At 46.5% G+C, this 22,790-nt stretch overlaps 1 protein-coding gene across 3 annotated transcripts in view; it reads right to left on the minus strand.

The window, feature by feature from the left end:
* The window catches only part of PRKCB (protein kinase C beta), a 334,566-nt gene that overhangs the window by 57,798 nt on the left and 253,978 nt on the right, over positions 1-22,790 (minus strand). For all 3 annotated transcript variants that reach the window (XM_023246795.2, XM_023246794.2, XM_019820790.3), the window contains one exon: positions 1,106-1,279. In XM_023246795.2, the coding sequence (XP_023102563.1) occupies positions 1,106-1,279 (174 nt within the window). The remainder of the gene's footprint in view (positions 1-1,105; positions 1,280-22,790) is intronic.

Raw genomic sequence — 22,790 nt, forward strand, 5'->3', positions numbered from 1 at the left:
AAAATGTATCAAGAGACTTCTTCGAACAGGGAAGGAGCTGAGGTCCGGTTCCGTCCCTTTCACACAGGGCTGTTCTAAGCCCGGTGTGCGGTTACACTGAGAAAACCCACCCCAAACCCAGTTTTAGATCTTTCTGGGCTGGGAGTGTTGAATCTAACTTAGCAGAGCACAGGACTTGGTGATGTTGGAGAAGAGAGGAAGTCTCAAGCCTTAAATTACATGCAATATACGATAGCATCCCGTCTTACATAGGAGGTGGGCTCTAAAATTAGCATGCATAGTAAGAGCTGCACAGAATTGAAATCATCTCAAAGAATCCCTTAAAGCATCTTGAAGTCACTGGGCCACTGGCCCTTTAGAAGCTCCAAAGGCAAGGATTAATTTTGTACCTTTTCGCATTTGGGCTCCGGCCACCCCCTCCTTAGGCATGGAGGCCGGGGTCTAATTCGAACGGGGAAAGGTGACAGGTTCCTTAAAGGGATGGCCCCTGCTCTCGCAGATAGACATGGAATCACAGGTAACAGCGAATAGGGCACAAGTGTCCCCTTCTTTTCTTGGGAGCCACGGTTTGGTGCTCCCTAGTCCCTGCCTAGGACACTGTGCCCCCTGCTCCATTAGTCTCCCACAGGCTGTGTTTTCAGGCAACCCCTCCCTCAAGGAGGTCCCCGCAACTGGCAGAATATACCGGAGCATTTATCTGGAGGGTCTGGAGGGCTGACTATAACCGTCTAAACCCACATCCTGTGGCCCTTCCCAACTCACTCCGATCGCTAAGCTCTGCTAGAACATCTTATATTGTGAGAGCAAAAGTCCTCAGCTCCTGTCCTCAAGTCACCTCTTGCTGTCTGAGAAAGACCCTGCTCTGTTGGTTATTAAACCAGTTGCCTGAGTTCTTCTATCCTCATTGAAACAGCATCTGCCTAGGGGAGAGCTTCTCAGTGGCAACCTCAGAAACTTTCAGCAGCATCCCCTGGGCACAGCAGCCTCCCATCTCCAGAATGGAAAGGGTCCAGGTGCTTCTTTGGAGTGAGCACTGCTGGGATGGCTTTGGTCAAAGCCTGGAGAAGCCCTAGAGGTGGAATGGCCAGGCCCCCGGACAAATTACCATGGTCTGGAAGCAGGAATGGAGCTGGGTCAGGAACGGCGGCTTCCCGGGCAGGGCCAGCACCCGCTTCTCCACCATCGTGCATTCCACGTCGTCATCTTGGATCACGACGTCCTTCTTCAGGATCTTCACGGCATAGAGCTCATCTGTGCCTTTCCGCTCTGAGAGCATGACCTGGGAAAGAGAATAAGCCTGTCAGGGTGGTCGGAAGGGCCCAGAAAGCCGCGGCAGCCGATGCTCATTCAGACCCACTCCAAGCTCTGCCCAGAGGCCCTCTGTGAACACTGAAACAATGGATAAAGTTTTCTCCAGACCTCGCATTTTGAATGGCTAAACCCAATCAGTAGGGAGGGTTCCAACAACAACAAGCAAGTATCGATCCTTTTGGGATTTGTATCAATGCCCAGCCAACAGGGCTAGGATGTAAAGCTCATGAGGGAAAGGATCTTTGTTGGTTTTGTTTACTGCTGTCACCCAAGAGCCTGGTATAGTGCCTGGTACATGGTAGAGTTTCGATAAATATTTGTTGAATGAGAGAATGGGCGAATTCCTGATAAAACTGAATTTGGAGCACCTGTCTCCTTATTCACTCGATTATTTAATATTCAAGCAAAGCCTGCTAAGCACTGGGAATACAGCAATAAAGAAGCAGACACGTTCTCTGCCCCTGCCGTCCAGAGGAAGAAAGGCTTCTGATATTAATTACAGGGATGATTAGTGTAATATTTTAACACCCTCTCCTGTTGTCCCGGGGCTTCCTTCCATGCAGCTGTGGTCACCAATCCAGCCTGTTAATCAGGGTGGCTCAGGACACATCATTATTTTCACTGGTTGTGATTATGCCAGATGCCACAGTGGCCAGCGGGTACCATTTTCAAGAAGCCTCTTAGAAGCGGCACAGGGCAGTACCACTACCTTGCAGGAGACCTGATCGGCCCTGGGGCTTCTGGGAAGGCTTCCTGGAGGAAGAAGCAATCAGACTGCAATAAGCATTCACTGCACGCACTGTGTCACCACTACATTTTTGAGTACTTATCGATGTGCCACACAAGTAGTGGTTTTCATTTGTTATTTCTCATTACTTTGCAGAACCCCATTTTACAGGAAAGCCAGGCTCATGGAGGGGAAGATGCCCTCACACAGCAAATTCAGTTAGGGACAGGGCCAGGGTTTGAACTCAGGTCTAACTGACTCTAAAGTCTCTGCCTTTAAACACTTGACTTGCTCAGAGCTCCAGAAGAATCCTCAAGGTGCTTGGGTGGTTGGGTAAATAAAATGCTCACACCTGACTCAGCTGGGGGACCAGAGAATGCAATAGAGCCTTAAGGCCAGAGGGAGGGAGGCCTAGAAAGCTCTTTGAGGCAGGAGGGCAGCTTGGCATACTTCGTTCAGCTCTTATCTTAATGGTAAATTAGAGTCTAACTGCATGGAAGCTTCCAGGCTGAGCCCACCGGCTTCCAGAGGCCCCATTTCCTGCTCTCACCATCTCCTTTCTCATCACAGCCAGGGGTGGCCATGGGCACTGTAGACCCAGGAATTTAGAGCACTTAGCAAGAAAGTTCCTGGTGCACACTGCCACTACCATAGGACTTTCTCAGCTTCTCCCCTCCAGCCCCACTAGAGAAATAAGGGCTGCCAAGCTGAGCAGGGCCTACCTGCTGGGCATCTACTCGATCCCCACGCAGACCCACCAGTCCACATGGCAGGGTGGGGCTCAAAGCGCTGGGCCACGTGTCTTCAGTTTGTTTCCGGTCTTCCCTGTTCTCTCGCTAGTCCTCAAGGGCCATTTTCCCTTCCCCAGCCCTCACCACAGCAGAAACAATGCCTCCAGGAGGCCAGTGTTCGAAGACGCAGAGAGTCAGGTGGAGACAGGGCTTTTCTGCTCCCAGGTTCCAGAGAAGATTGGGGAAGGGACAAGTGCAGGGTGGAGGCAGGGACGTGACTTGCCTGGGAGACAAACCAGTAGAGGGGCTGAAGGTGGAAAGAAGAACCTTCAGCTGAGAGGACCCCTGAGCCCAACAGGAGGGGGCTCAGTAGTGAGCCGGTTTCGAGTGTGGACAGCCCCACCGACCCATCACCACTGGTCAAGGCACCATCTAACAATCCCCTTCTCTTTTTTTTTCTTTTTAAAAATTTATTTATTTTTTATTTTTTATATTAAATATAATCTATTGTCAAATTGGTTTCCATACAACACCCAGTGCTCATCCCAACAGGTGCCCTCCTCAATGCCCATCACCCACTTTCCCCTCTCCCCCACCTCCCATCAACCCTCAGTTTGTTCTCAGGATTTAAGAGTCTCTTACGGTTTGCCTCCTTCTTAAGTTTCTCAGGATCCACATATGAGTGAAAACATAAGGTATCTATCTTTCTCTGTATGACTTATTTCACTTAGCGTAATACCCTCCAGTTCCATCCACCTTGCTTCAAATGGCATGATTTCATTCTTTCTCATTGCCAAGAAGTATTCCAAACAATGCCCCGCTCGACCACCCAAGACACAGAGGAGGGGGCCCTGGACACCTTGAGTGTCGATGCAGTCATGATAGGACATCCCAGCCCCCTGACAGGAGGAGAAGCAGGACAGATGGCTGAGAAGTTCCCTGGTAATATTTCCATTACCCCCATTTTACAGATAGACTAACTGAGGCTCAGAGAGCTTAACCTGCTCGAGCTAACAACTGCTCTAAAAATGCTGCTCTGGCCATGTTACTCAAATGCATACAATCCTTCAGTGATCCCCACGAGCCAGACAATTCCGTGACCACATTCCCTTCTTTCTTTCCCTTTGAATATTCTTTTCCCACCGCTTGCAATGTCCTTCTACACTCTTTCACTGCCCAGAAAATCAGTGATTCAGCTCAGATGTCGCCTCCTTCTCAAACCCTCAGGGATGTACTCAGACCAAATGGGTCACTCCCTCCGCTGGGCACCAGGACTTTTTTGTAGCTATGTCAGTCACTTTAACACAAGTTTCCCAAACTTCCATCGATCATTCGTGTGCCTTTTGCACATCTTTTCCCATCACCTAAACTGGTATTTGCTTAGTATTTTAACAACCTCGTCATATTTTTACTTAACTAAATTTATCTGAAAAAGGAAACTCTGTATCACCACTATTAATGGCAAGTCAGTATCACCAGCCATAAATGGAAATAAGCATAAAAATAAATAAAAGCAAAGCAGTGCTAGGAAATTCTAGTTAGCTTTTGCTAGCTGCTGAAGGTTCCTAGCCAGCCCCTGCATGCTCTCCTTGTTAAAGGGAAAAATGATGTTAGCAAGTGTTAGAGAACTATTAATGGCATATTGTCATCAACTGAGATTTTCTTGTTCAAGTAATAAGAAAGACTGAAAGAAAACATAAAGAGAGTATCGTTCTATCATGATGTGATTTAATTTCATTTAATATCACTTCTATGTACCACCTAAAAAAATCTCAAGCACTAAGCTAAAATCACCTTGCAAATCATCAATGCTACGTGCTTCACACCTCAGGAAATACTGTGGCATTTGCAGAAATCAGGTTTTTTAAAAATTTCTTTTACATTTATTTTTTTTAAGAGACAGAGAGAGACAGAGCACAAGTGGGGGAGGGGCAGAGAAAGGGGGAGACACAAGCAGGCTCCAGGCTCTGAGCTGTCAGCACAGAGCCCGACGCGGGGCTCGAATTCACAGACTGAGATTGTGACCTGAGCCGAAGTCGGACACTTAACCGACTGAGCCACCCAGGCGTCCCTGAAATTTTTTTTTTTTTTAAGTCAACTAACAGAGATGGGTATGGATTCTGGTGCCTTGCTCTGTCCCAAGCAACATGGGTAGAAGGAAGAAAAAACCGGTACCAGATAGCATCTCTGACATCGTGTGAGTGGTGTACAAATGAGCCAAGGTCGGGAAATTCCCCTGTATTGGCTGGAGGAAAGTAGGAATGAAACACGTGAAACGCTGGTAACTATGGAGATACAGAACTGAATCAAATCCTAGAGCAGGGGTCAGAAAACTTTTCCTGGGAAGGGCTGAATAGTAAATATTTTAGTCTCTATATCAACCACTCAACTCCACCACCATAGTGGGAAAGCAACCATAGACAATACACAAATGCATGGGTGCAGTTATGTTCCAATAACATTTTTTTGTATAAAACTAAGTGATGGCTGGGGCGCCTGGGTGGCTCAGTCGGTTAAACATCCGACTTCAGCTCAGGTCACGATCTCGTGGTCCGTGAGTTCGAGCCCCGCGTCGGGCTCTGGGCTGATGGCTCAGAGCCTGGAGCCTGGTTCAGATTCTGGGTCTCCCTCTCTCTCTGCCCCTCCCCGTTCATGCTGTGTCTCTCTGTCTCAAAAATAAATAAATGGTAAAAAAAATTAAAAAAAAAAACAAACAAAAAAAAACACTAAGTGATGGCTAAATGTCCACTGATAGATGAATAGATGAATGAATAAAGAAAACAGTGTGTGCATGTGTGTGTATGTGTGTGTACACAGTGGAATATCACTCAGCCACAAAAAATAAGGAGATCTTGCCAAGTGTGACAACATGGATGGACGTAGAAGGTATTGTGCTAAGTGAAATTAGTCAGAGAAAGAGAAATACCATATGGTTTCACTCATATGAGGAATCTAAAAACCAAAACAAACACACAAACCAGAAACAGACCCACAAATACAGAGAACAAACTGGTGGTTGCCAGAGGGGAAGGGATTTCAGGATGGGAGAAATAGGTGAAGGGGATTAAGAGGTACAAATTTCCAGGGGTGCCTGGGTGGTTCAGTCACTTAAGCATCCGACTTGGGCTCAGGTCATGATCTCACAGTTCGTGGGTTCAAGCCCTGCCTCAGGCTCTGTGCTGACAGCTCAGGGCCTGGAGCTTGCTTTGGGTTCTGTGTCTCCCTCTCTCTCTGGCCCTCCCCTACTTGCGCTCTGTCTCTCTCTCTCAAAAATAAACATTAAAAAAAATTAAAAAAAAAAAAAAAGAGGTACAAACTTCCAGCCATAAAATGAATAAGTCATGGGGACGAAAAGTCCCACATAGGGAATACAGTCAACAATATTATAATCACATTGTACGGTGATGGATGGTAACATTGAGGTGAGCATAGCATAATGTATACAATTGTAAATCACAATGTCATACACCTGAAACGAACAGGTATGTGTCAACTATACTTCAATATAATTAAGTAAATACGTACATACATACATAAATGGAGATGGACCAGGCACCAGATGTTTCTAGAATATGTGTTTCAAGAAAGATCAGGAAAAATAAAAGTGACCACATATTCACATTGGCAGTTCAATTTGGAAGTGAATCTTGGCATGCCTTTCATTTCTTCTGACTCTTTATTAGAAGAACCTTCTGGTTGGGCAGTGCACCCATCTGGCCACAGCTGATTGGATCAGAGGTAGCTACTAAGCTACTCCTAAGCTGAGCCAATCAGTTTCTCTCTCCAAAGAATTTGGAATAGGCTACTGGGCAAAGTCAGTCCTGGGTCCCTGAATAGAGAAACACATAGGTCTGCCTAGATTGGTCCTTTTCTACCACATGCAGGCAAAGAAGAAACTGATGTGTCTTGGGGGCAGGGGGGAGGGGAAGAAGTTCAGAGAATGAGAAGAGGCCTTCCTTTCCAGTTCCTGGTTCCAATTTCTCATGAGGCTTGGCTGTTACCCATGAGAAACCTCCATATCCCTACAATAAAGTTACCATTTTTATTTATATCAGTTGGAGAAGATTTCTGGTACTTAGGGGGTCCTGTAAGACAAAATTATTATTTGGGTGGCTCAAATTCTTAATTAAAATTAAAATTTCAGAAAGGCAAATACCAACAGGTCAGTATGCAATCAAAGCCAAGGCAAGGTCCATTCTCTATAAAGGACGATGCCTCCTGCTTCTTGGGGGACACTCATTTATGACACAGATCCCAAGCACCAGAAGGTCTGGGCTGTGGCCTGTGGTCTGCATGTTAACAAGTGTCTCTCCCCCTCCCCCTCACGACCCTAATCACGAAATCTGTTGATTTGCGGAACTCCGGGGTACTCTCAAAATCGATTCATTTCATACGGTGGTCAGGAGGTATCCATGGGGGAAACAGACTTCTACCTTGATGTTCCTAACAGCTTCTTCTTCTCAGCAGTCATTAACAGGGGTAAGAAGGAAACTTCTCTTTGTTCCTCCTTAATATTCTCATCAGGCTTTCCCTTTCAATAGGAATCTCTCCGGCCCCTCTTGGAGGCCTTTTTGAGAGCTTTCCTCACGTCATGAAGGAGGTGGTTTTTCACAGTGCTTATAAAGATTTAATACTCCTCAATCCAAGACGCAATTTATGCCCCTTGAACCTGGGAAGACCTTTGCGACTGCCTCAATGAACAGGATGATGGCAGTGGCCCCCTGTGACCTCTGAGTAGTAGCTTTTTAGTTTCTCTTGGGACACCTGCCTTTGGAGGCCTGGTGCCACCATGCCAGTGAGGCCAAGGAATGAGACCCCGTGGAGAAGCCCTGGGACTGCATGCCAGCCAGCCCCAGTGCTCCAGCCTCAGCGATCCACTGTAGGAGAGACCCCGAACCACGATCAACCAGCAAGCATTCCCAATTCACGATCCCTGATGCACAGAGACATTGGGAGATAATATATGTGGTTGGTGGAGTTTGGGGATGATGTCTCACCAGCGATAGATGACTAGAATAGAGTCTTCTAAGTTCCCACGTGCACTGATGTAACCCAGCGTTGCCAGGCGTGGTCCCTGTTACCTTGGTTTCTTTAATTCTTGGGTTTCGTTATGCATATTGTCTTCTATCACTTTCTTTATTTTATCTTATTTCATTTCATTTTATTTTATTATTTTATTTATGTTATGCTATTTTATTTTTAAATATTTATTTTTGAGAGAAGGAGGGAACAGGGGAGAGGCACAGAGACGGGGGGAGACAGAGGATCCGAAGCAGGCTCTGTGCTGACAGCAGAGAGCCTGATGCAGGGCTCAAACTCACAAACTGTGAGATCATGACCTAAGCCGAAGTCAGTCTCTTAACCGACTAAGCCACCCAGGTGCCCTTCAATCAGTTTTATTTTTAAAAGGCTTCAATTAAGAGATGCAACAGAGAAGGAAGTCAATGTGCCTTCCAAATGTGTCATCTTTTCTAGTCTTATCCAGGACTTGGAAGGCTGGCCAATTCATCCATTCGTTCAGTAAACATTACGTGTCTGGGATGCACCAGGCACTGGGATAGGCACTGGGGATGCAGGGCTCACAAAGCTCACCCTCCTGCACAAATAATTACCTAAATCAGTGACGATTAAACCCCAGCGAGAGAAGTGCACGGCGCCTCACGACTGGTTAAACAGAGGACCCAACCTGATCGCGCAGGTCAGCGAAAGATGTTCTGGGGAAACAATAGCGAAGTGTGGACCTAGAAGATCAGCAGAGCCAGCAGGCATATTCCAGGCAGAGGGAAGAGAACTGTGCTCCCTTAGGATCAAACTATCCAAACCTACAAACCTTCTCCTAGAATTACTGTAGGAAGTGAGCACTCAAGCTCTAGAATGCAGATCCTAGATTTCAATTCCCAGCTGTCTGCGAGGCAGCAACCAATCATCTCTAGCAGAATTGGAGAGATCCAGCAACCAGAGCAGCTGGGATGCTGTACCAACAAAGGCTGGAATGGAATGGTACAGGGTTTGCACCAGGAAGAAGGGAGGGGGGCGCTGGAGGCGGGACCAGCACAGGTGGGGGGGGCGGTCCTTATGGGTTGGTAATGATAACCCCTCCCATTTCTTGCTTATACTGCTCAGGATCTCCTTTAATCTCCACTGGAATGCACAGTGGGAACTTCAGTACCTCACTTTACAGACGAGGAAGCCAGGGCGTAGGAAGTGCGTGTCTTGCCTAAAGTTTCTCCCCTAGAAGTGAAACTTCCTACGGCCCCTGTCTCCAAAACCCACGCACTTAACCATATTCTATCTGATTCTCTGGACCTCAAGCACCAAGCGTTCTGCTGTGGGAAATTATTCAAATTATTTACTGCAAGCTGTCACAGGAGGGTTTCAAATTCGGCTCCAGATCCCAGCCCTGTTCCTCCTTTTCCTACCCACCCCACGTGTTGAGGCTGGGGAGCTCATGGGCTAATTCAAGACCACAGACAGAACAGTCATTTCTTTCTCCATTTCTTATACAGCCATTGACAAACCATTCATTTACTTGGCGAGATGAGCTTGGTCTGAGTTGGTGCCACAACCATGCATCCAGGTTCCTCCATCCACAAGCTCTCTTGGGGATTCTGTGCCAGGCACAATGCTAGGCATTGGTGATGTGCCCTAAAACAGGATGGGCATGGCCCTGCTTCCAAGCATTAAGCGGCCCGGGAAGATCTTCCTTCCTCCCTCTGTGCCCTGATGCACTGGCATGAGAGAGGGAAATAAATGGCAGAGAAATCGCCATTGCCACGGCCACAGCGATGGCCAGGTTCTAAAATGTTCCTTCAAATGGAAATGATCTTTTGCTTTTCATTAATTGCCTCATGAAGTTTCTGGAGCTTCCAGTTCAGTTAATACCAACATAGAGGGCGTGGGCTGTTTGCTCAGCTGTCCCTCCGTCTCCAGGGTGAGGATTCCAAACAGATTGAAAGGATGTGTTGAAGTGACGCTCTTATCAAATTCCAAGCCACATCTGTTACCCAAGAATCTTCTGGGAGAGATGTGATAAATAACAACGCTCCAGTGGCAGCAGATAAAATGTGGGAAAGTAGCCCAGGGACTCCTGGATGCAAAGTATGTTGCGATGAACTTTACTGGTGAATGCAAACGGCAGAACGTGCCTGGAGTCGTGGTCTTTGCATAATGTTGCATGATGGTTAGGGCATGGGGTTCAGAGTCATGGGACCTGGTACTTGCCCGAGTTCCACCACACACTAGCTGCGTGACCTTGGAAAGTTCACCGAACTTCTCCTCCTCTGGTAATATGGGGACACCAACAACACTTAGCTGTTGGTGGTAGTGAGAGAATTTTACAGGATACAGTGAGCAAAGTGTGCGCCTTAACACTGTGCTGGGCAAATGATGAGGGTTTAACACCTGGTGGTTGTCCATTTTTCTAGGGCTGCCGTAGCAAAGAACCAGAAACTGGGTGGCTCAGCACCACAGGATTTTATTCTCTCACAGTTCTGGGGACCAGAAGCCTGGAACCAAGGTGTTGGCAGACGTGCTTCCTTCTAGAAGCTTCCTTCTAGATTCTCACGGAGAATCTGTTCCATGCCTCTTTCCTGATTTCCAGCGGTTGCCAACAATCCTTGGCTTACAGATACGTCACTCCAATTTCTGTTTTCACGTGGCGTTCTCTCCTGTGCCCCCGTGTCTGTGTCCAAATTTGCTCTCCTTTTAAGGACACCAGTCACTGAATCACCATACCAGAACTTGATTACATCCTGTAGTTAGGACTTGAACACATATTTTGGGGGAAGACAATTCCACCCACTACAGTGGTTATCATCTATTCATCTTTACCAGAGAACGATCGACCGAGAACGACCGAGGGGCCTGATCATGATCCTTGCCCACCAGCACCAATGTCCGCTTCTCAACTAACTGTGGGTCCGTGCACTTACCAATGTGAAAGGGCAGGCATAGTCAGGGACCCAAGACCCCGCTCCCATTCCCCAACTTCACTGGACACCTGCCGAAAGTCCAAAGCCAAACTGAGTCTCTCTTAACTCCTCTTGGTTACGCCCCTCATCCAAGGCGTCAACAAGTTTTGTCAGCTCTGCATTCAAGATGTATTCCCTCCCCGACGTCCTTCCTGACCTAAGCCACCATGCTCCTGAGTCTGGCCTCCTGAATTGTCTCCTAATTATTCCTTGCTCCCCCGCCCGCCCCCACCCCGACCACTTGTTCCCAACCAACACGCCCACTGTTTTCTACATACCCTAATGATGCTATAAAATGCAAGTGGGTCTGTGCTTACTCTGCCTTCCTAGGGTCTTCCTCTCCCCCCACTGCACTTAGGACTCTCCCCATAGATATGCTCAAGTTTACTCCCTCATCTCCTTGCAGAGGTCCTCCCTGACCACCTTCTCTAAATTAAAAAAGAACAACTTTTTTAATGATTATTTATTTTTGAGAGAAACAGAGTGTGAGCGGAGGAGGGGCAGAGAGAGAGGGAGACACAGAATCCGAAGCAGACTCCAGGCTCTGAACTGCCAGCACAGAGTCCAGCTTGGGGCTTGAACTCACAAACTGCAAGATCATGACCTGAGCTGAAGTCAGATGCCTAACCAACTGAGCCACCCAGGTGCCACTGACCACTCTCTCTAAAGTTACAGCCCAGTTTGTTATTCCTCATCCGCTTCCCCTTACTTTGTTTTTCTTCATAGTACTCACCACACCTGGCATTAGAGTCCTCTCTCTCTCTCCTTCCCTCCCTCCCTAGATGTAAGCTCTCTGAGAGCAATTATTTTGTTGACTTGTTTACTGTTGTACCCCCAACAGACACTCAAGGAATATTCATTGGATAAATGAATGGGAAAAATCTGCATGAGGAGAAAATAGCTTCAAAAAACAAACAAAAACCCTAGCTCTGGGTCACTGGAGATCTCCAGTGACTTAGGTCTAAGCGTTGTTTAACTTATATATGGCCATATCTAACCCATATTTCACAAAGGAATTGAAGTGGCATTCAAGATTATATAACAGAAACAAGTGGATTTCATGATATGTGAATTATACTTCAATAAAGGTGGTTAAAAGCATTATACACTATAAAGTGTTTACAGTCTCTTTTTCTCTTCCTCCCTCCTCAGGTTCCTGGAGGCCAAAGCAACCAGAGACACATGAAATCTAACACAAGTTCATATTTCCTTTAAGGAAAATCATTTTTTAAAGAGAAGAATAAGCTTTCCCTAGAACTTAAGTCTCAAAGAAATGTCTCGCATGGATCTTGAACTCATAGTGTTACGGTGGATGGTGTTCTTAACAACATCCCTACAACAGGGAAGGTGGAGGAAGGGGAGGAGGAGGAAGGGGAGGGGGAGAGGGAGGGGGAGAAGGCGAAAGGAGGAGAAGGGGGAGGGGAGGAGGGGGAGAGGGGAGGGGAGGAGGGGGGGAGACCAAGCATCTAGCACTGTTGGAACCTCCAAGCTGAACTAACACACTGGGATTAGGGAAAGACTTGAACTTGAACTCAAATGGTGCATCCAAAAGAGAAAGACAGAGACGGACTTGAGGCTCATGGGGTCCCGAAAGTCCAACCTGGGAGAAGAGGATGGGTCAATAAGGTGCCTGAGCTGAGGTTGGCATGGGACAGGGAGAGAGAAGCAAGTTAACGCCGGGTGTATACGCCGTAGGCTCACTGTAGACCCCTGGCCCCCTCCTCTCCCACACCCACCACACAAGGGAGCAGGCTCGGGGGCAGGTCTTGGGTGGTGGTCTGCTGCAAGGTGTGCATCCTCCCTTATTTTAGGGTTCCATCTTTTCAGGGGTTCCCCTGCTCTCTGGGCTGTCTCCTGTGGGTTGCACCCAGCCCCACGGAGGCCAGCAGAGGGTACTTTAGATCAGCTCAGCTCTGATCTGAAGGCAGACGCTGCTCCTCCCCTCCCCACCCTTAGCCGGGGTCTGCCTTGCAGGCTGGCACCAAGCTCCTGTTTCTCCAGGACGCACATTAGAATTCTCTGCGGAGCTTCCAGAAGCTGATGCCTGGGCCACAGTCCAGACCAATTAAATCAGAATCTTCTAAATATTGGGGGCCTTCTTGTGCCAGGCTTGGCCTGCCCGGGGGAGGACGCAGTGGTGGTTTGGCAGGCCATCAGGGTGGTGGTGTAATCAGGGGCTGGAGCACTGGGCAAACACTGTCCATCTGCCCCTCCCAAAGTGTTCACCCACTCAGGAGGAGGACTGTGAGAGAAATCTGGGTGCGGCTGCATTAGAAAATGAACATTAGCTCCCGCATCCACATCTTCTAACATGACAGGGACGCTGACAAGCTCTTTGAGGTAAGAATGCGTCTGTGACACAGTCTGAAGAGCTGGAAGCTTTGCATCTAATTAGAATTGTGAGACCCCGGTGGTACAAGTTTGGCTCTGTAATCATGAATTTAAAGCCTGGCTCGGTCATGTGCTTGCTGTGTAATCGTGGGCGAATTACTCAACCTCTCTGAGTCTCAGTTCCCCCGCCCATGAAAGGGCCACAATGGCAGCTCGTCCCCCACAGGGCTGCTGTGAGAGCGAGTGACATAACGCAGGTGACACTGGGCGCTCAGCGCCACAGCAAGCCACACTGTTAACGCGAAAGCAGAGTCAGGAAGAATAAAAGAGACGCTCCAACTCCCTCTATGGGGAGCATGGTTCTCTCTCCCTTTATCGGAAGGGACAAACAGAAAGGCAGAAGGCGAGCAGAAGCCACAGACCAAAATGTCTGCAAAATCAATCTCCCAGGAGATGTAATGCCAAGTCCGGAATGAAAGCCAGGTTCTACGTTCTGTGCTTAGAGATGGGGTGGGCACAAGCCCTCCCCAGGAGGCTAAGAGGACCCTCGGGGAGGTGAATGCTCAGTGCGGACAGGGCTTCCCTGTGAAATCAGCAGAGCCTCTGTCAGCACCCAAAGTTCTGAACGAGGGAGGACGATATGCCTGGCCTCCAGGCCTTCATCGATCGGTCTGTTGTGGCATGCGGATGTGCCGGCGTCCGCCCTCTGACTGGGCTAGGGATAAAGACTTGGCTTGAGCCACTCAACCCTTGGTAACCAGAGGCCTGGAGTGTGGGGCAGATCCATTCCAACTGAGCGATCTTAGAGCATGCTGGATGTGGGAGCAACATGTAGACAAGAGTCCATCAGTCCATGGGGCCACGAGGATGACTCCATGGCATAAGGCATGTGAAGAGCTCAACAGAGAGAAAGAACAGAAGGTGCCATGTTCATCATGGCCGATGAATTGTTAGCCTTTGAGGCTTTCCCGATCTTCAACTTTCACTGGACAAGAAGATGTCCTAACATGCTCTAGGTTACCCTCAGGGCCCCGAGTTTGATTCTACAAAGTGCGTTCTTTTTTTTTTTTTTTTAATTTTTTTTTTTAACATTTATTTATTTTTGAGACAGAGAGAGACAGAGCATGAACGGGGGAGGGTCAGAGAGAGGGAGACACAGAATCCGAAGCAGGCTCCAGGCTCTGAGCTGTCAGCACAGAGCCCGACGCGGGGCTTGAACCCATGGACCGTGAGATCATGACCTGAGCCGAAGTCGGCCGCTTAACCGACTGAGCCACCCAGGCGCCCCTCTACAAAGTGTATTCTTATCGTTCAAACTTCGGATCAAGTTTTCTAAGCACGTATGTCCACACATACTGTGCGCTTAAATTTTATTTTTAATGGTGGTCACATTAACCAAATATGAAGTCATGTGGGTTGGGGGAATCAAATGCCTTTGCCTCTAGCCACAAACAGGAAGTCAACAGTGTAGAAATGATTTCTGGCAACTGGGGAGACTTGTTAATTGAAGAAGTACTTCAGAAAAAATGGAAAAGTGATACAGCGGGGAAAAGATGTTAATTGGGAGTTAATAGTGTGGATCTGGGTAGGACTTGGTGGGTACAATCTTCAAGTTGGACGAACAAAAAATAAGAACAGTGACACTCAGCACGCAGATCAACTCCGATGATACAACTTGGTTATTTCATGATTTATTATGTAAGGCTTTCTGTATTTAAAATAAAATCTCTTTATATGGTTACATATGTATGATTCCAACTATATGACATTCTGGAAAAGGCAAAACCATGGAGACAGTGAAAAGATCAGTGGTTGCTAGGGGGTAGGGGGGCGGGAGGGATGAATAGGCAGAACGCAGAGGATTTTTAGGGCAGTGAAACTATTCTGTATGATACTATAACGGTGGATACATGTCATTATACATTTGTCCAAACCCACAGAATGTACAACGCGAAGGGTGAATCCTAATGTAAACTGTGGACGTTGGGTGATAATGACGTGTCAACACAGGCTCATCAATGGTAATGAATGCACCACTGTAGTGGGGGACATTGATAATGGGGGAGATCAGCCAAAATTTCAGGTCAGAGTTTGGGTTAACAGGTGTTAAGATTTAAGCCTTTCAAAACGATGTCATGAGACACCTCAGATTTAATCAAGTTGAACTATTGCCCACTAGCAGAGAGAGCCGGAGGAAGTGTGAAAGGAAGTTTAGAATGGAGGTAGTTTTAGCCGAGTCATCTCTGGGCTTGCTATTGTTAAGCAAATGTCACTACACCGAGGAAGGAATGACTCACAGCCAATGCTGGGGACAGGGGGGCAGAGGGGGATAAGGAGATTGGAACCTCATATGCCTAGCTCCTATGTTTTCAATGAAGACGTTTAGTTGGATTTCATTTAAAAATTTTCTTTAATTGTTTGATTGGGTTGTCCTAAGAAACGCAAAAATTTCAAAACCCTGGGCTATATCACTCCTAATTACTGATATCATAGAATCGGTTAATGATAACTGATAGGTATCAACTCCAGTTATCGTAGCGTTCTTTTGAGCCAAAATCAATGCTGGCGATATGTATGCTTAGTCAATTTTCTTTGAATCATGTGTTACAACTGACAAAGGTAGATGGTTAAAATAAAAGCAGATTTCATTTGACTGTTTTTTCACACGGTTCCCCAGGGAAAGCAAACCAGTAACTGATGCCTTTTACCGAAAGAAAATGCAATGAAACCCTTAAGGGTCTGTCATCGATTTGAACAATTAGGTTGCACAAAGGAAGCCTGTTTTCTCTCTAATCTGATCTGCCCTATGTGCGCAAGCCTTCCTTTGCTGGTGGTGTTCTAGGTTAATGGAGAACGGGCTTCCTCCAAGGCAGAAATGGAGCACTTGGAGGGCAGCTGGCCATGTGGCTTAGTGGTTATGCATTCAGGAGACGGACCCCCTGGGTTTGATCCTGCATTCACTGTCTGCGTAAATCTGCAAGTCTCTTGTCTGTCTCAGCCTCTACTTCCTCATCTGTGAAATGGAGCTATCAATAGTACCCACCTTGTAAGATCGTTGTAAAGTTTAAAAATTTTTTTTTAACATTTTCTTTATTTTTGAGAGAGAGAGAGAGAGAGACAGAATGAGCAGGGGAGGGGCAGAGAGACAGGGAGACACAGACTCCAAAGCAGGCTTCAGGCTCTGAGCCATCAGCACAGAGCCCAATGTGGGGCTCAAACTCACGAGCCGTAAGATATGACCTGAGCCGAAGTCCGACGCTTAACCGACTGAGCCACCCAGGAGCCCCAAATTGCTGTCACATTTAAATGAGCAATGCATACAAAACATTTAGACAAGTTCTCAATGCTCAGAATATATTATCAATCTCTGCAGTGGTTTTCAATGAGGTTTTGGGCAGGAGGGGGGGTTGAAACACACTATGTCTAATCGTATTCACTATCCATATTTGTGCATGCCACATTTTTACCCTGGGTGTTGGGCAATTATAACCTACAGGTTTCTGCTATTATGTTTGTTGTAGAAAAAAATTATGGGTTATGCTGTTAGAAACCCGGGATTCATCTTAACAGGACTGTGGATTTCTGAAACAGCACATAAAGATGCAGTTGACATGGCTATGCAGAGAGTAGCAGGAGCCGTGACAGCACAGTAATTGGACCAGTGGCCATGAATTATCACCTGAGACACAGTTTCCATGCTAATAGCCTCTAGCTGGCCCTTCAACAGCAGAAGTAGAATTCACTTCGTATTATTTTTCCCAAAGAGTCAGGCAACACGTTCAAGAATGTACAGGCTTAACAGCAACTCCCACTTTGGTCTGTGTATCAGACAGGACAGTTATTTCCTTCCTTCTCTTAGAGAAACTGCCCAAACCCCCTCTGCTTCTCAGAGAGCCTGTTTCTGTTTTCCTTCCTGATGGATGGCTGGCAAAGCGACCTCTCCCCATGGCCACGGATCATCGGGATCCCTGTGCCATACTGGCCCATCAGATTCTCTTTCCTGGGATTTTAAAATTCTAGGATAGTCCAGATGTGAGAAATAGATATTGAGAACTGAGGAGTGACACAGGCTGGTGCATATCCACAGAGAGAGACATTAGCAAGAAGCAGGGATGACAGACTGGGGCCCCCAAGATGGAGGCCATGTTGTGGGTTTCCTGGAAGAAGCTTCCTTGTTCTGGCTGTACTTCCTCCCTTTGGGTATTGATGAGAGACACAGAAACAGGCACGTCTTTCTAATAAGCACCCCCTTTGCTCACTCTGGCTTGACCATCTACTTGTAGCAGAGCAGAGGCTTATAAAATTTGAATTCCAGAGATCTCATTTGCCTTGATATAATCAATTTTGTTGGGGGAAAATGGACCCCTCTAATTTCTTGTTCTGTAATGGACTCTCTTCTGAGGAGTGGAGGTAAGGGCTGTAGAACAGCAGCAAGTCATTTCACGGAGGAGAGCCGTGGAAAAATCAGGAAGGTGGAAGGACCTCACCATGATTTGGGAAGATGAGTTGGCAAAAACATGCTGCCATCAGAATTGCATTTGAAAACGGCTGGGGGCTGGGAGGAAGGTGCCATAATTGGGATAGAACCAGAGAGAAGGCAGGAATCCAAGATCAGACAGCAAATGTCAAAAGGTTCTCTGGAAGAGGATTAAGGGAACAGGTAGCAAAGACTTTGAGCTATCTGTGAACCATATGATAAAGGAGCTCACCATATGGCGCAAGAAGATAGCAAAGCAGGTTCAAGGAAAGGAAAGTGCTTTTGTCTGTAGGATTATATAACCACATCTAATGCATGTACGTGTATGTGTGCGTGTGACTCCATACCACTAATGAGATTAAAATTAGGATAGACTCCTACATCAGGAGCTCCAAGACTTAGGAAAGGCCTTTGTTACGGGTTTGAACTAAACTGCCTTTTCATTCCCTCATGCCATTTCTTCCTGTGTTAACTCAGCGCAGTGGCTGGTTCCAGCAGAAGACGCTGTAGTCTGGGGCTCGGAGCTCTGGATTGCTCTCTTGTGCACGAACCCAGAGCTCACGCTAGCTAAGCGTGCTGGTGGCTTTCAGGGAGACAAGCCTTGACGTTGCTGAGGATGCAGTGCTAGGGGGCGAGTGCTGGCAACCGGCACCCACTATAGCAGGCAAACTAAGCACAGAGCTGGGGTTGGGGGCACAATCTTTTTAGGGGCTCGTGAGAGCGTCTTAATTTCTCTTAAAATCACAAGAAAAAATGGGCTTTTAGGTTAAAGAAAAATGCTTTAACTTATTATATTAATATATTCGTCCTTATACCAATGCAATCACATAAGGCATCATTTTTAACTTTTTTTCCACAGCAGGAGGGACCCACAAATGTCATTGTGCAGCTCCCTAGCAGTTCTGAAGCTGCCATTTCAAATAAAGACAAGACCAGCAGGTTGGGGGAGATGAGTGGACCCCAAAGCAGAGGCAAAATCTGTCCGAGATGGGAAGTTGTAACTAGAATCACAAGATCTACTTTCAAATCCTGGCCCTGCCTCCTTCCCGCTGTGTGGTGTTGGGGAGGCCACTCAACCTCTCTGATTTACAATTTCCATGTAAGTATAATAGGGTTCATGTCAGTAACTACCCCACAGGGCTCAGGGGAGAGTTCGTATGATGTAATGCATGTAAATCCGTAGCATGGTCCCAGGCAATTCATACGAGGTCAGTCAAAGTTGGAGGCAATGGGGATGGGGTGTGTGGAATTGTAGAGGTAGGACAGGTGAAAGGGTGGGTGCAGGTTAGAAGAAATGGAGGTTGGGGGCTGAAAGGAAGCCAGCTGAGGAGTTACCACACACACTAGAGATGCCTCCCGGACCTGGAGGATCCCACCAGCTGAGACCCTCAGAGTAGGGAGAAGGCCAGGGGCTGGAAGCGGGGAGTCCATTGTCATGAGCCTGCTCAGGAATCCCTGCAATGGCTCACAGGTCCCATGAGCATCTGCACACAGGTAGGTGATTGACAGGCGCAGTGATGAGGGAGGGCAGGCAATCTGGAGCCTTCCGTCACCACGGGCATGCAGTTTGTCTAATGGCCGAGGCTCAAAGTAAAACCAAGGCACGTAAACTCTGCTTACACTCAGAGGGAAAAAGAAGAGTGGGAAATGAGAAAATAAGAGGGAAAGCTGTTAACCTTCTAATATATGCCCGAGGTATCCCACTGTTGGGACCAGGAATGCGAGATCGCATGCATCTAAACCAAACCCGGTCTGTCAAATGCCAATGACTAGCTATGTGACTTTAGCAAGTTATTTTAACTTTCTGTCTCTCATTTCCTCATCTGTAAGACAGAGATAACAGCAGCCACATTATAGCATAAGTGTGAGTGAATACATGCAAAGCCCTTACAACAGAGCCTGGCGTATAGGAAGGACTCAATTGTTAGGTGGTATCATCACCATCACCACCACTGCCACAGAATATATGTTCCATGAGGGCAGATGTTTATCTCTGTTTTGTTCACATCCATTTCCTCTTCACCTAGAAGAGTACCTGGCACATAGTAGATGCTTAATAAATACTTGTTCGAATGAGGGAATCCTTAATTATGCCTGTTGGTGAGGAGTTTATAAAAGTGATGACTTCTCCTTGGGATGGGGTATGGATTCCAATCTCGGCCCCAGTTCCTGTCCCTCATGTCTGCCCTCTGCTGTCGTAAGCAGCCACCATGCCTTGTGTTTAGATGTGGGGAGTAAGGAGCCAGGAGATCACTGATAAAAACTGGGAGGCAGGTGTTTCAGAATTTGCTGAGGGTAGAAGTCACAGTTCAAAAGGACAGGGCACAGGTGGTGGGTAGGGAGTGGAGGCAGCAAATCTCAAAAGAGTAGTTTCATTCTCTGGATATATTTGGTGAGGAAAGGACCCAGAGGGATGGTCAAGATCACAGGAAAGATTTTTGAGGGTACAGGAAATGTTGAGCATGCTTCTCATCTAACAGAAAGGACATGGGGAACAGAGAAGATCAGACACTTTCTGTACCTTCCAGATATTCACTGAAAAAGGAAGCAAAAGACCTCATGTTCTTAAAAATAACAATAGTAATTGAAGTGCCAAATCGTTGTGTGAATGTAAGATCTTTAAGACAGTTTTTCACAAAACATGACACTTGTACCATCAGCAATACAAGGACAAAAGTATTTTTCTTTCAATAAGTTTTCCTAAAACATAGTAGAGTAAATATACAAGTGGTAGATCAAGTCTGTGACTTTATATATATCATTGTTTAAGGGCAATGCTAAGAGAAGAAAACAAAGTCAACTAAATCCATTTAAAGAAAAAAATTTAAGATAGTAAGGAGGTATGTACATGCCCCCCCCCCAAAAAACCCTAAACAAGTGCATGAATAAGAGAATATTTGGGAAACATGGCCAAGGCTACATTCAACTCTGTTCTACAGTCTGCATTTTGAGCTAAAGGAATTAGCATCAGCACCTTGGAGAGTGGCACACAAGTTCTAAGTCTCTAGGGGTACCTTATGGGAAGGCGCCATGGCCTAATCCTCAACAGTCTCCTTAGTGACACTCAGGCAGTAACGTCACCAACCTCTTGGGCATTATTCTAGCGAAGTCAGGCATTTGGCGAGGACACTGAATGGTGTCTCATCTCTCAGTTTTTTTTATTTTTAAACCTTCTTAGATGCATATAGAGCAACGGACCTGGATGGGACCTTTTGAAGATAGAAGTGTTATACCTGGGCACCCAGTTTCTATGGACTTCCCACTTTTTCCTTTTAATTTCATAAGCTGCTGACTTCTTCCTACTTAATTTATTCCTGGCTTATGCTATGCTTCAGGAAAAGCAGCACCAACACCTGGCATGTTCCATGATTCGAACACAAGGAAATGTCACCAAAAAGAGGAGCTTGATGGTTTTTTGTTTGTGGCGCATGATAAGCCGGGAGTTCTGAGGGCAAAAGTCAGAAAGTCTCTTGTGTCCCCAAGAAAGATTCCATCCAGAGCTGAAAAGTAGGCTGATGCCACTAGCTTTCCACCAAAATTGTTCTCCCGGCCTCCCTTGTACAGAGGCATGGCCATGTGACTAAATTCTCTCTAATAGAGTGTAGGCAGAAGTGATCGGTGTCACTTCCAAAGCAAGGCTTTTAAGAAGCAGCTTGTGCCTCCCCCATACTTCTCCCCCTCCGCCCTCTGAATGTAGACAAAAAAACAAGGCAGGAGAAATTAATGGAGTCATGTAAGACGGAAGGAACCTGGGTCCCTTAATCACCATATGGAGAGAGTGGGTGAGGTCAGGAACACCCATCTCAGACTATTACACGAACGGAAATTGAACTTCCTTCATGTCTGAGCTAGTGTACATTTGGGGGTCTATTTGTTACAGCAGTCGAATCCACCCTAACTCATGAAGGAGCTCAGGTACCTTGGCCACCACACAGGTCAGCCAAGCCTGGCTTGAGGGTGGGGTCAAGAAGAGGAGACCTTCTGAGATTTTCATTTACTCCCCCATCGCCGTTTTGTGAAGCTCACTTAACTCATCCTTTAGGTACAGCCCAAGACCCGCTTTCTCACGGAAGCCTTTGCTGACTTCCAATGAGGGCCAAGCCCACTCCCGCGAGCTCTCACAGTGCACATCAAACATCACAGTTGCACGTCACGTGTATCAGTGTGATTTCTTGACTAATGTTTATACCTCCACTGCATTTTAAAGTATGCACTTTTCAGAACTCATAGAATGACACGCTACTTGGTGCATTTTGTTGTATGTAAATTTCACCTTAAAAATTACCAAAAACAAATACTGAACTCTGGTTAAATGGCATGTATGCTGAAGAATTTAGGGGTAAAGTATACCAGTGTCTGCAACTTGCTTTTAAGTGCATTAAAAATGGGTTGACAGAAAGACGGATGGATGGATAGATGTGTGATGAGGCAGAACCAGTCAAATGCTGTTGTAGAATCTCGGTAGTGGGTATTAAGGATCTTCACTGTACAATTCTTTCAACCGTGCTATATTCAAAAATTGTTTTTCCCACAATAAGATACTGGGGAAAAAGTTCAATGAGAGCAGGGACCATGAGTACATTACATGAAAAGAATTGTTCTGTGTATATTATATATTTTTAATCATAATATTCTATGATTTGTTTCTGTTTAAATTGATATTATGTCATGGACATCTTTCCATGATGACAGGCAGGCAGGCAGACAAAGAGAGACCTCGTTCTTTTGAATATATCATGGATATACTATAATACGTTTAACTTTCACGTTATTGAACTATTTTCATTTTTCTCTATTACCAATCATTTCCCATGATTTCCAATCATTTCCCATAGACTTTTGTGTTGCTGGGTTTGAGCTTCTTTATGTTACGTCTACATTCACCACAGCGTACATCTGCCTCCCTTGCTCCCCACCCCAACTAGCACAGGAGTCCATAGGCAAGAGTCAGGAGTATAACAGAGAAAGGAGTCTCCACTCAAACATCTCAGCATAACTTTTCAAAAAAGATTTGGGTCCTACAGATCACTACCACAAGCACATCTGAAGTCTTAGAGGGCAGGCGATGCTGGCCTCAGTTAAATGTTTGTTGTGGCCACATTTGAGGGTTAGAAGAATCAAGTTTGTAATGTACAGAGTTGTACTGGTGCTGTGTCCATTCTCTATCAGGTACCTGCTGTCTTTCTCTTATAAGGTCCACTCATGCAATCCATCTGGGCAGTGCACAGCTGCCCAATTTATAG

Source organism: Felis catus, chromosome E3 (genome assembly GCF_018350175.1).
Source record: "Felis catus isolate Fca126 chromosome E3, F.catus_Fca126_mat1.0, whole genome shotgun sequence".
Lineage (NCBI taxonomy): Eukaryota > Metazoa > Chordata > Mammalia > Carnivora > Felidae > Felis > Felis catus.